Below are 14,522 nucleotides of genomic sequence, written 5' to 3' on the forward strand. Positions count from 1 at the left end.
TATGACGTCTTCAGGATATTGAGCCGCTGCGCGCCCCCGGGGGCGTGCATCGCGGCGATCGTTGTTGCGGTGTGTCAGTCTGATACCCCGCAACACCGATCTAGGTAAAGAGACTCTTTACCACGTGATCAGCCGTGTCCAATCACGGCTGATCACCATGTAAACAAGAAGAGCCGGTGATCGGCTTTTCCTCACTCGCGTCTGTCAGACACGAGTAGAGGAGAGTCGATCGGCTGCTCCTCTGACAGGGGGGTTTGTGCTGATCGATTATCAGCGCAGCCCCCCCCCCAGAGAATGCCCACACTAGACCACCAGGGATGCCACCAGACCACCAGGGATGCGCACCACCAGGTATGCCACCCTAGACCACCAGGGATGCCAATCAGTACCCACAATGGATGCCAATCAGTGCCTACAATGGGCATCACTGATTGGCAGGCATTATTGTTTGGCACTGATTGGCATCTATCAGTACAATTTATTACAGTACATCCGTGCCACCTATCAGTGCCCATCCATGCCACCTATCAGTGTCCATCCATGCCCATCCGTGCCGATCCATGCCACCTATCAGTGACCATCCGTGTCGCCTATCCGTGCCCATCCATGCCGCCTATCTTTACCCATCGGTAGCGCCTATCAGTGCCCATCCGTGCTGCACATCAGTGCCACCTATCAGTGCCCATCATCAATGCCATCTCATCGGTGCCCATCAGTGCCACCTTATCAGTGCCTGTCAGTGCAGCCCCATCAGTGCCCATCAGTGAAGGAGAAAACTTACTTATTTACAACGTTTTGTAACTGAAACAAAAAAGAATTAGTTTTTCAAAATTTTTGGTCTTTTTTTTTTTTTTTTTGCAGAAAATAAAAATCCCAGAGGTGATCAAATACCACCAAAAGAAAGCTCTATTTGTGGGAACAAAATTATAAAAAATTTGTTTGGGTACAGTGTAGCATGACTGCGCAATTGTCATTCAAGTGCAACAGCACTAAAAGCTGAAAATTGGTCTGGGCAGGAAGGTGTATAAGTGCCCTGTATTGAAGTGGTTAATGATTCATATATGTCTATCCTAGTCAGTGCAGGCAATTGAAAAAAAATGGTACACAGTATAACGTATAAAGGACAGATATAAATTTTAAAACTAACAAGGTCTGATTAAGCCTGTAAAGCTTTACCATTTACCTGTGGTCCCTGGCAATGCATATTTAGGTCCTGGGCTGGTGTAAAGAGCTGAAATTGGCCCTATGGGTCTGTGGGGCCTCCAGGTTCCAATATAAGCTTCAGACGTCATAGTGAGCTGATATGCGGGATGTCAGAAACCATGCACAAAGACGTATGACTAAAGTGAAAGAAAAGAATATTTATTCATAAACCATACTATAGTGGACAGATACATATGATTTACAGAAAAATTCTAATTCTTTGGAGGACATTTAACAAGCAACTTAGTTTGACGATAAGCTGAAAATCCAGGTTGTATCTCCCTAATGCCGCGTACACACGATCGGAAATTCTGACAAGAAAAACGTGGATTTTTTTCCGACGGAATTTTGGCTCAAACTTGCGTTGCATACACACGGTCACACAAAATTCCGACCGTCAAGAACGCGGTGACGTACAACACTATAACGAGCCGAGAAAAATTAAGTTCAATCATTCAGAGCGGAAATTGATTCCGAGCATGCGTGTTTTTTTGCGTGTCGGAATTGCATACAAACAATCAGAATTTCCCGTCGAAAAATTTGAGAACCAGCTCTCAAAATTTTGCTGTCAGAATTTCCGACAGAAAAAGTCAGATAGGGGTCTACACACGGTCGGAATTTCCGACCAAAAGCTCACATCAAACTTTTCTTGATGGAATTTCCGATCGTGCGTACGCGGCATAAGGGAAGTCTCTGCAATTGGTTTACAGACTTGTGTGTCTGTATTCCTGGCAAAGTGTGACTGTTTGCACAGTTCAAATACCTATTTCTTACTGACAATAAGTTCACATCTGTGCAGGCCCTGCATGCTGCGTTTGCAATTTCTACAACCCATAGTCTTCCATTTACAGTCCGATATTCATGATGGAACACAATTATTGGAACTTTTGTCCCCCATAAATGGGAGCCAACGTATGTCTGGTTGTTGCTCGACATTAGCTCCCTGTACACCTCTATCCCCCACACGTTTGGCATAATGGCCCTAGAACGATTCCTGGCCATGGACCCTCTCATCAACTCCCATCAAGCAACCTTTATTGTGGAAGCTACAAAGTTCTGTCTGACACACAACTATTTTACTTTCAATGGAGATTTCTACTGACAACAACAAGGCACCGCCATGGGAGCCACCTTCGCTCCCTCCTATGCCAATCTGGCCATGGCTTTTTGGGAAAACCACTATATCCATAACAATAATCCCTTTTCAGACAATATCCTGTTTCTTTGGGAGGTACATTGATGATTTCATCATTATTTGGGATGGCACCCCTGATCTCATCACCTCCTTCGTCAAACATTGTAATGACAACACATACGGGTCGTCATTTACATATGAAAGTAATCTGACCTCACTAGCTTTTTTGGACCTTTTTTGGACCTGGAGTTAGGACACGATAGACAGACAATCTATGCTAAGAACTATACAAAAGCCATGGCTGGTAACTCGTACCTACATTTTAAGAGTTGAAACTACCCAAAATGGGTCCAAAACATTCCAAAGGGCCAATTATGTCGCCTCATACAGAACTGCACCAGAGATACCGATTACGTCAAACTTAGTGTTAACCTGAAAAACAAATTTCTAGAGAAACAATATCCCGAGAGCCTGGTGGAAGAAGCATGCAAACTATATCTTCATGGAAAACCTCCCAAACCCAATCTACCTCCAAAAGATTGCTCTAGTAGGTTCATAACCACATTTCACTCCAAATATAAAAAGATGTAGAAAATACTGTCCAATCACTGGCATCCTAAAGCAGGACCCACACTTAAAAACCATCCTTCCTCCACATCCAAGAGTTACATATCGCAGGGCCCCAAACCGTAAGAACAAAATCGCCAGCAAAATCAAACCCACCACAGACTCATCTTCAGTACCTATTCTGATGCCCATAGTGGGTATGTACCAATGCCGGGAAGCACTTTTCAAGACCTGCAAATTTGTAGAGCATGGCCAAAAATCTTTCAGTACAAAAGGAAATACTTATCCATTAAAATAATTTTACAACTGTTCCTCTGATTACGGGTGTAACATGTTCCTAAAGTTGAAGCCTAGCCTTTAATATAATGGGGGCATTTACGCTGGCCACTGGCACCCCCAACCACCCACCTGGCTTCCGCTTCTGGATAGTGCTAATTCATAAGGGGTGATTAGGGTGTGCCCAGGCACATCCGGCACACCCTGTGCGCACGCCTATGTCTTCTTGTAATAATCAAGACTGATTACTCATATGAACATGTTCACACTAAGGCCCCTTTCATACGGGGCTGTCCGTGTTCGGACTCCGCTTGCTCAGCGGGGATTGCTCCCTTGATCCCCACAGAGCCGGCGGATGTCAGGTCAGTCTCTGTTCACTGTGCAGGGACGGACCTGTCAAAGTTCCGCTCTTCTCTATGGCGGATTGGATGAAAATTGACCACTTGTCCGTTTTCATCCGATCTGATCCACCAGGCAGATGGAAAATAGGATTTCCATCCATCTGGATTCAGCGGATCGGTTGTCAGAGGACATCCATTGTGCCATAGACCTGCATGGAGCATCCATTCAGGACGTCTAAAAAACTGACCTGAACGGTTTCTCCCGTGTGAAAGGGGCCGAACACCCCTTTTAAAATGAGCATTCTGTCAGTTCATTTTTTGTCCTATGATTAGATGGATCAAAAAATGGACTGTAATGTATCCCTATGGATGGGTGGATATAAACGTATATGCATCTATTTACATACAGGTCTGTTTGGGTTTGTCGAAATGAATAAAATAATTTTGCTGACCTGATGTGAATGGATATAACCACTTAAGGACCGCCTCATGTAAATATATGTCAGCAGAATGGCACGGCTGGTTAGATGTACGTACCGGTACGTCCTGTTGCGCCAGCTTTTTTGTACTTTTGCACATACGTCCTGTACATCTACCCATCGGTGGGTCGCGGGCACGTGCCCGTGACCCGGTCCGAAGCTCCGGGACCGGCGGACCCGATTGCCACTGGGGTCCCGTGATCGGTCCTCGGAGCTGAAGAACGGGGAGAGCCGCGTGTAAACACGGCTTCCCTGTGCTTCACTGTGGCGGCTGCATCGATCGTGTCATCCCCTTTATAGGGAGACACAATCGATGACGTCACACCTACAGCCACACCCCCCTACAGTTGTAAACACACACTAGGTGAAACATAACTCCTACAGCGCCCCCTGTGTTTAACTCCCAAACTGCAACTGTCATTTCCACAATAAACAATGCATTCAAAATGCATTTTTTGCTGTGAAAATGACAATGGTCCCAAAAATGTGTCAAAATTGTCCAAAGTGTCCGCCATAATGTCGCAGTCACGAAAAAAAACGCTGATCGCCGCCATTAGTAGTAAAACATTTTTTTTTTATAAAAATGCAATAAAACTATCCCCTATTTTGTAAACGCTATAAATTTTGCGCAAACTAACCGATAAATGCTTATTGCGATTTTTTTTACCAAAAATATGTAGAAGAATACGTATCGGCCTAAACTGAGGAAAAAGATTTTTTTTTATATATTTTTGGGGGATATTTATTATAGCAAAAAGTCAAAAATATTTAATCTTTTTCAAAATTGTCGCTCTTTTTTTGTTTATAGCGCAAAAAATAAAAACCGCAGAGGTGATCAAATAAAACCAAAAGAAAGCTCTATTTGTGAGAAAAAAGGACGCCAATTTTGTTTGGGAGCCACGTCGCACGACCGTGCAATTGTCAGTTAAAGCAACGCAGTGCTGAATCGCAAAAAGGGGCCTGGTCCTTTACCTGCATTTTGGTCCGGGGCTTAAGTGGTTAAACAGATAAAAACCAGCAGACATCCATTTACATCTGGATGCCCGTAGGCATTACATTGATCTATTTTTCCTCCATTACAATATGGAGGAAAAACTGAACAGAATGGACATGAATGTCACATTTGTGACATCTGCTGAGATGAAATAGAGATTCCTGTGTGAAAGGGGCCTTGGAGCAAGTTACAATTGTTTCTTAATCCAAGATCTGTCACACATCAGTGGCAGCAACTGATACGTGAAATATGTTGTTACATTGAATTAAAGTAACTACATATTAGTTACAAGCTTTGTAGCTACTGAAGCAGTTGATGATCATGAATATAGCACCTAAAACACAATGGGCCAGATTCTCGTAGAATGGCTTAAAAATGTGGCGGCGTAACGTATCTCATTTACGTTAAGCCGCCGCAAGTTTTACGGGCAAGTGCTTGATTCACAAATCAGTTGCCTGTAAAGTTGCAGCGGCGTAGCGTAAATCCTCCGGCGCAAGCCCGCCTAATTCAAATGATCCGGGTAGGGGGCGTGGATCAATTAAATTAGGCGCGTTCCCGCGCCGAACGTACTGCGCAAGCGCCGTCCCTAAAATTTCCCGACGTGCATTGTGCTAAATGACGTCGCAAGGACGTCATTGGTTTCGACGTTAACATAAATGGCGTCCAGCGCCATTCACGGACGACTGACGCAAACGACGTAAATTTTTTAATTTCGACGCGGGAACGACGGCCATACTTAACATTAACTGCGCCTCATAGACCCAGGGGCGACTTTACGCGTCGCAAATCTTACGTAAACGTCGTAACTTCACAGCGTCGGTCGGGCGTACGTTCAGGAATTCGCGTATTTTACTAATTTGCATACTCGAAGCGGGAAAACTACGTCGGCGACACCTAGCGCCGAACAAAAAAATTGCATTTAAGATCCGACAGCGTAAGAGCCTAATGGTTATCTATGCGTAACTGATTCTAAGAATCAGTCGCATAGATACGACGGCCCAGATTAGGACTTACGACGGCGCACATGGCGTTGTGCCGTCGTAAGCCCTTTCAGAATCTGGGCCAATCTATATAATCTACACTCTAAATGCTTACTGCTAGCATTGCAGGTGTTATGAATATATTACCAGCCAGTGGGGTTGATTTACTAAAACTAGAGAGTGCAAAATCTGGTGCAGCTGTGCATACAAACCAATCAGCTTCCAGATTAATTGAACAAGCTGAAGTTAGAAGCTGATTGGTTTCTATGCAGAGCTGCACCAGATTTTGCACTCACCAGTTTTAGTAAATCATCCCCGATGTGTCACATAGGTGTTATTTCACAGCTTTCTTTATTTTATTTTTTATTTTTGGATAGAGCGGGAAAGGATTAAAGACTCTCTGTCTGCTGTCTGTACCCTCCCCAAGGAGATTCATAACTCTTTGTACTGTTGATTATTGTTACAGAAAAGGAAAGTGAGGGGAAATGCCAAGTTTGTCACCAGAGCAAGTAAGAGGAAATCTTCCACTGGAGACACCTTTTATGGGGACAATTGTCTAAGAGGGAAATTCCCATTACTTTGGTATATTTGATGGAACTTCTTGTTGCTTCTCTGGGACAGAAAGAGAAAGAAAATGTCCCCAATGATACAGCAACAGCAAAAAAATGGCTATACATACAGTTTAAGCCCTGTCTTCTGTCAAATGCCAGGGCCTTTGTCCTAGGGTTGCCACCTGTTCGGGATTCACCCGGAAAGTCTGGGTTTTGAATCATGTGTCCGGGTTTCAGGCAGACTGAAACCCGGACACATTATTCAGATCGGACTGTGGCTCCCCAAGTAACCAAGATAGTCACACACAAATCTATTGCTGTTCGGGAGCTGCAGACTGTCTGGGGGACAGAGCGATGACGTCAGAAAGAGCAATTTGGCCACACCCACTGTTCGCTGCGGCACGCTATGCACACAGCATTACTACTCTCCTTGGGGCACCCAAAGGTGTCCCAGGATGCTAAAATGTTCGGGTTTGGCTTGGTGAAAAGGTGGCAACCCTACTTTATCCTGCTCTTCTTCCTCAGAAGTCTCTTCTTAAAGGAGTTGTAAAGGACATTTTTTTTTGTTGCTGAAATGACTGTTTAGTTAACTGATTCCTTTTAAAAATTATTAAAAATAGATAAAAATCAATCATATAATGTACCTACAGTTTCAGTTTCATTTTTGCATGCTGTTTCCTGCTTCTGTGATGTAGAGAGACTCAGAGCCAATACAGGGCAGTGATGGTTTGTAAAACTAAACTGATTGGTGTTGAGGGGTTTTAGACACACAGTAATCAAACCTCCTTGATTTTTTTACTAAATTGGCATTTATTGAGGAAGGGGAGAAGACGGGCCGCTTACTTGCTAAAATTGCTCGCTCTCAACAGCAGTCACCGGCTATTGGTGTTATTCGCACATCTACTGGTAGACTTGTTAACTCCCCTGATGACATCATATCTGAGCTAGCCACCTTCTATAAAGACCTGTATGAGTCGAGAGAGGCCTACGCGGACGACGAGTTAGACACATATGTGTCCCAAATTGCTCTACCTAGGCTGTCCGCAGGGGCACGCAAGCAACTAGATGCCCCTATAACTTTAGAGGAGCTCCAGATGGCGGCCTGTTCTTTTCCCACTTGTAAGGCCCCGGGGGAGGATGGTCTACCCATGGAAGTATTCACCCAATATGGGGAGCTACTGCTCCCGGAACTGTTAAAAGTCTTCAATGCTTGGCTGGAGGAAGGGGTGCTCCCTGTTTCCATGAACAGGGCTAATGTGATCCTCTTATTGAAACCAGGGAAGGACCCGGTAGACCAGGGATCTTACAGGCCTATCTCGCTGCTTCAGAGCGACGTGAAAATCATGGCTAAGGTTCTGGTGAGGCGAGTAAATGGGATAGTTTCTTCAATCATTCACCAAGATCAGGCTGGCTTTATGCCACAAAAATCCACGGCCACTAATTTGCGTAGGCAATACCTGAACATGCAAGCGCAGGCAGATAATGGAGGTCGTAGGGCCCTGCTGTCGCTGGATGCCAATAAGGCATTTGACAGTGTCAGCTGGAGGTACCTATGGGCTGTGCTGGTTAAGTTTGGCTTCGGAGAACGTTTTGTGGCCTGGACCAAACTACTATACGCGGCCCCCCAGGCATCAATTAGGATGACGGATAGAATGTCGCCGGCTTTTGCTTTGGGCAGGGGGACTAGGCAGGGATGTCCGCTATCCCCCCTGCTCTTCGCGATTGCTATAGAGCCTCTGGCGGCATTGATACGGACAAGCGACTCGATTGCTGGATTCCGGTATGGAGGCCTTCATGAGAAGGTTATGTTATACGCGGATGACATGCTACTCTTTCTGGAGGACCTTACCCTGTCACTTCCGGGGGTCATGTCTGTCATACAGAAGTTTGGTTACTTTTCTGGCCTGACCATTAATTGGTTTAAATCTGCACTCCTGATGTTAGATGAGGACAGGGAGGTGACCCTCCCGACCTCCTGCCCCATCCCTATAGTAGATAGCTTTAAGTACCTAGGTGTACAAATCTCACCCAAAATCTCAGATTATTGCAAGCTTAACGTATACCCCTTGCTATCCCGCTTTAGAGATAAGATTAATACGTGGAACAACCTTAAGATGTCCCTAGCAGGCAGAGCCAATCTGATCAAAATGATTTTGATGCCCCAGTTGCTGTATTTCCTACATAATTCCCCAGTGGTTATCCACTTAAAGGTCTTCAGAGTGGTGAATACCCTCTTCAGAAAGTTGCTGTGGAATGGGAGGACCCCCAGGATAAGGCTGGAGCAGCTCCAGCGCTCTAAAGACAGCGGAGGGTTGGCGGTCCCCAACCCTTGGCTGTACTACATCGCTGCCCAGTTACAGCATTTGATAGGCTCAATGGCTCGGGACCCGGTGGGATCGGCGGCACGGTTAATGTTGGCTGCTTCTGGAGCGGAGACCATCCCCCTGGGCCTGGAGGCGCAAATGTTCCATAAGTCCAATAAACAGACCCCGACAATGTCACTAACTCAGAAAATTTGGAACAAGGGACGACAGCTTCAGGGGGTGAGGGGGTTCACTGAGTACAGCCCAATATGGAACAATTGCTCATACACCGAGTTAGCTAAACTGCAGCAGGGGCCCCGATGGAAGGCACATGGGATAAGTATGCTGTCCCAGATATTTCATAATGGCAGGCTGCTCTCGTTTTCTGAACTGCAAGCTCGATTTGGCCTGCCGGCCTCTATGTGGCTATCTTACCTTCAGCTTCGGCATGCCGTGGCGGCACAGGGGGATGCGTGGGAGTGGACACTGTCTCCCACTCCAGTATTCCACCTGCTGCGGTCTGCCTCTGAAACCAAGGGAATTATTTCCCAATGCTATCAAATGTTATTATCCAAGCACCTGGACGAGTTCCCGTGCGGGGCCCTCTCTGCCTGGCGGCGGGACCTCGGCCGGGTTACGGACGACCAGTGGGAGGAGGCCTTGCAATCCTTGACTACTTGTTCCCTAAATGTGGCGCAAAAGGTTTCGCAACTATACTTACTGCTGAGGGTGCATTATACTCCGGTGAGACTGTACAAGATGGGTAGGCGGGCGGTCCCGTTGTGTTGCCGATGCCAGCAACACGAGGGGGACCTTATACATCTCCTGTGGCGATGCCCGAAGCTGCACAGATATTGGACCGGGGTGGTGGGGACAATTAATTCTGTTTTCCAGACCAAAGTTCCGGTTGATCCTATGTGCTGCTTATTGGGGGTGCTGGAGGATGTGGTTCCCGAGGAGACGACTAGGGTGGCTATCTCCAGAACATTGTTCCAGGCTAGGAAATTAATCCTAATGGGGTGGAAGTCTACCTCTCCACCATCTCACTCCTCCTGGGTCAGTCACGTGGGACTAGCTCTGATGATGGAAAAACACATTTATCAGCATAGGGGGTGCCCTGGCAGGTTTGAAAGAATATGGGAGTCATGGCTGGACACGCCGGGTTTGAGTCCTAGAGAACTCGCCATGACCAGGATTCTAAGGTGTCTCTAAATGGGTGCTAATCAGGTGTTCTGAGGGTGTATATGGTGTAGTACTGGTAGCAAGGTGGGATAGTATGTATTTTTGCTGGAGGGGGAAGAATGGCGACCGAGGGTGAAGTAGGGGTCCTGTATTTTGGGTCTGCTTATATATGATGTACACCTTGAAAGAATCATCACTTTGCTGTCTGTGCAGTGGTAATGTTTCTATTTTTCTGTACTTGTTTATGAAACAATAAACATCTTTCTGATTTAAAAAAAAAACAAAAACAAAAAAACCTCCTTGATTAGTGACCACAGAGAGAAAGCTCCCATGACTTTTTTCATCAGGAAACAGACAACCAGGAAGTGTTCAGAACAGAGAAGGATTACAGCAACAACAGAGCAAAAACGAACAATGAGGACATGAAACCAGGACTGCAGTAAGGTAAAGGATGCTAATTAGCTAAAAAAAAAAAATTCCTTTAGTGACCCTTTAAGTCTGTATTCCCCTCATTAACCCCAAAATGATAGTAGTTAAAGTGGGAGTAAACTCCCATTGTTCATATTTACCTCTAGGTAAAGGTAATAAAGTTAGTAATGGTAATGTAAGGTAATAAAGGTCTTAAAGGCAGTAAAGGTAATAAGGCTTACCTATAGGTACAGTAAATATCTTCTAAACATGCACCGCTTAGCAGATATTTACTTGTGAATGGGCCTGCGATATCACCGGCGCATGTGCTCTGAAGGAATGGCATGTCCGTGCCGTTCCTTCAGAATCCTATGCCGTGAATAGCAGTGATGTCATCGCGGCGCGGCCACTTAGACAGCTAGAGGACGTGAACCAGGAAGACCGGGTGAAGATGGAAGCCCTGTCAGCGGTGACAGCGAGTCGCTGGAGAGCTTGTTTCACATAATGTGCTAGTATGCTAGCGATGCATACTAGCGAATTCTAACTTTACCTTGCAGGTTTAAAAAAAAAAGCATGGCGGTTTACTGCTGCTTTAAGGCCTTGTATACTTCCTAAGCAGACTACAAGGGTTGATTTGAACACATGTACCTGCAGGATTTTTATCTTAGTAACTTTTATAAGACTAGGTCAGGTCCTTTCTTTAAACATCATTGGAGAACTGTTGCTTTTTATGGACTTAAGAGCTGATATTGTTCATACACTGCCTGCTATATCTCTGCATGTACACAAGTGTTTGCGTTTACAGTTACTTTTCTGTCATTTAATATCATCACCAACACTAAAGTGGAACTAAACCACCCTATCCTTTACAGCCAGTGAAGCTGCCATCTTAGCCTCTTTTTGATCTGCAGTTGCCATGGTGCTGCACATCAGGTATGATACCTGATTGATAGCTTGATAGTTTGGTTGAGAGCACAGCTGCAACAGTTATCACTCACGGCATGCCTTGAATGTAGCTGTATTGAAAAACAGTTAAATGGGTTTAGTTCAGCTTTAATGCATTAAAGCAGTTACAATTTCAGTTTAGACAGCAGTAACCAATAGCAACAGTCCTAATAATAATGTTACTCTAGAGCAGGGGTCTCCAAACTGCGGCCCGGGGGCCAGATGTGGCCCTTTGCTTGCTTTTATCAGGCCCTTGGGACACTCTTTCATCCACTGATACCAACAATGGGGTTTAATTCCCCCTCACTGAAACCAATGAAGGGGCACAATTCCTCCCAATGACGCCAATAATGGAGCACAATTCCTCCCAATACCATTAACAACGGGGACCAATGATGACACAATTCCTCCTGCTGACACCAACGATAGGGCATTTTTTCCCCACTGCCTTCGGACCTTTTCCACTCCCAGTGACCACAGTCCGGCCCACCTAAAGTCTGAAGGACAGTAAACTGGCCCCTTGTTTAAAAAGTTTGGAGACCCCTGCTCTAGAGCATAATAAATCACAGTAGGTATATTAGAAATACCATCAATACAGCAACCTGATAAAGCAATAAAGAAAATATAATCTGTAATGATATTATATCAGATCATAACAACTCAATACATCACTGCATATGATACTGTACAAACAGACATCAGTATATTAGTAAGTGTATTAGAAATCAGCAGATGTATAAAACTTAGGTGACCAGATTTTTAAAATGAAATCCAGGGACATATTTTTTCTTTACTAGTAATGGCGGCAATCAGCGACTCTCTGCCCGTCGCCGCCCGCTTCACAGCCTCTCAAGTCTTACTCTTTGGGCCCTGGCTACTACTGGATGGGGAGCTGAGGAAGATCACTCTGCCAGGGAAGGCAAGGAGATAGGCAGAAGGCTGGCCAGGATTTGAGCCAAGGCAGAAGAACATGCAAGCAAAGCTTAATGGGCATGCGCCTGAAACTGAAGAAATATTCCCTCCGCTCTGACCAGCACATGATCATCAGAGAGGGGCACAGATAATGGGAAAAATATAACCCCCCTATGCTAGTAGGCACGGCGGAGCGGGGGTGTGTAATTTTATTTTATTTTAATTCTGCACTGACTGTCTTTGAAATTGCCCCTGCCCCCTATTAAATCCAATCTGGGGACAAAACCAGGGACAGACTTGGTCCGGGGACAGTGTCCTCAATCAGGGGACTGGGGATGTCTGGTCACCCTAATAAAACACCAACAATTAGAGCAGTCTGATGCACATCACCATTGTTAACTCCATTGGCATAGCAACCGGCCAAACCAGAAGTGATGTCACAGCAATACAGGAAGAAGAAATCTGGCATCTCACTGCCCACAATAGCCGGAGAATACTGCTGTCATAGTAACCAAGGGCCAGATTCACGTAGAGCGGGCGCAGCGTAACGTAACCCGTTTACGTTACACCGCCGCAATTTTTAATATTTAGTGCCCGATCCACAAAGCACTTACCTGGAAATTTGCGGCGGTGTATCGTAAACAGGTCCGGCCCAAGGCGGCCCAATTCAAATGGGGCGGGTACCATTTAAATTAGGCGCGCTCCTGCGCCGGACGTACTGCGCATGCTCTCGTCGCAAATTTCCCGACGTGCTTTGCGCGAAATAACGACGCGCCGACGTTTTGTGACCCGCGATGTGAAAAAAGATTTACGCCGGGAAAAATAAAAGATTTAAAAAAAATTCAAAAGCGACGCGGGAAAGACGGGCATACTTTAACATGGTGGAGTACTTTTACACCATGTTAAAGCAGCCCTATCTTTGCGACGGAAATCTAACACTAGCGACGCCGTAACGACGGGAAAAATCTTCGTGGATCGCCGTAACTCCTAATTTGCATACCCGACGCTGGTTTACGACACAAACTCTCCCCAGCGGCGGCAGCGGTACTGCATCCTAAGATCCGACAGTGTAAAACAATTACACCTGTCGGATCTTCTGGCTATCTATGCCTAACTGGTTCTATGAATCAGTCGCATAGATAGAACAAGAGATACAACGGAGTATCTGAGATACTCCATCGTATCTCCTTTGTGAATCTGGCCCCAAGTGCACACCATAAATCCAACATGGTGTGCAGTCCCTAACCACTGATTGTCAAAAAACAGCGAATCCTGTTATAGTATGTAGGGCCAACAAGTGGACATCAATAAAAGATAAAGACTGAAGTTGGTTGCTATAAAAAATGATATCCGAAAATAAGATTAGTATGTCATAATAAAGCAAATCATATATAGAGCAAGCATTGAATAATACAACTACCACCGCTGTGTCAGATGGGCATAATAGAGGACTCAATAAGATTCAGACATCAATCCCCCACATAAAATTTAAAAAAAAGGGCAATATCAGAAATACATACAAATCTAAAAAAGGAAAAAATTATAAACAGTAATCAATGTAGTGATATAAGAAAGAACCAACCTGATTTAACATGTGCCCATGCAGATCAGAAGTCTGGGCAAACCTAGGGCTGGTTCACACCACAAAAACGTACTCCAGATCCGTTCCGGATGCATTTCTGCATGCACGTTTTTAATGCATTTTTGGTGCGTTCTGGTGTGTTTTTGATGTGCTTCTGGATGCATTCCAGATGTTTTTTTACAGTCCAGTGCAAGAAAAATGCAGCATGTTCTGCTTTTTTCTGCCAATGGAAAGCTTCAGAACTGACCACATTGGTGTGAACTATGCCATTGGAAACCATATAACCTACTTTCCATGCATTTTTGATGCAGAAAAAAAACGCACTGGACAGCATGTGGTGTGAACTGGCCATTAAAGGCTAAGCTTACCTTTTCCAGAAAATAGTCGATGCAGTCAGGGGACTCTAATGGATGCCCCCTATGCCCTGACTTGCTGCTAGGACAGGAAAACTGTTGGTCGTTGCATCGGTTATGCTTGCTGTGGGCTTCCAACAGTTTTCCCATCTTAGCAACAAGTCAAGGCATGGGGGTTGCTAACTGGGAGTTTTTAGGCCAGGCATCTAGGGGGGCAAATAGCCTACAGGCATGACAATAAAATTAATGGATATTTTACAAAGCTGCACTGTTTTTTTTTTTTTAATATCTACTGGAGCTCCTTGACTACA

The 14,522-nt window shown here is 45.2% G+C and overlaps 1 protein-coding gene across 2 annotated transcripts in view; it reads right to left on the reverse strand.

The window, feature by feature from the left end:
- The window catches only part of LOC120931584 (outer dense fiber protein 3-like), a 40,785-nt gene that overhangs the window by 22,808 nt on the left and 3,455 nt on the right, over positions 1-14,522 (reverse strand). The window contains exons 1-2 of one of the 2 annotated variants that reach the window (XM_040343169.1): positions 14,227-14,295; positions 1,184-1,340 (exon numbers count right to left, since the gene is read on the reverse strand). In XM_040343169.1, coding sequence (XP_040199103.1) covers positions 1,184-1,292 — 109 coding nt within the window. In that variant the 5' untranslated portion in view covers positions 1,293-1,340; positions 14,227-14,295. Of the gene's footprint in view, positions 1-1,183; positions 1,341-14,226; positions 14,296-14,522 lie in introns of those variants that run through there. The other variant, XM_040343167.1, reaches the window with a different exon arrangement.

Source organism: Rana temporaria, chromosome 3 (assembly GCF_905171775.1).
Source record: "Rana temporaria chromosome 3, aRanTem1.1, whole genome shotgun sequence".
Taxonomy (NCBI): domain Eukaryota; kingdom Metazoa; phylum Chordata; class Amphibia; order Anura; family Ranidae; genus Rana; species Rana temporaria.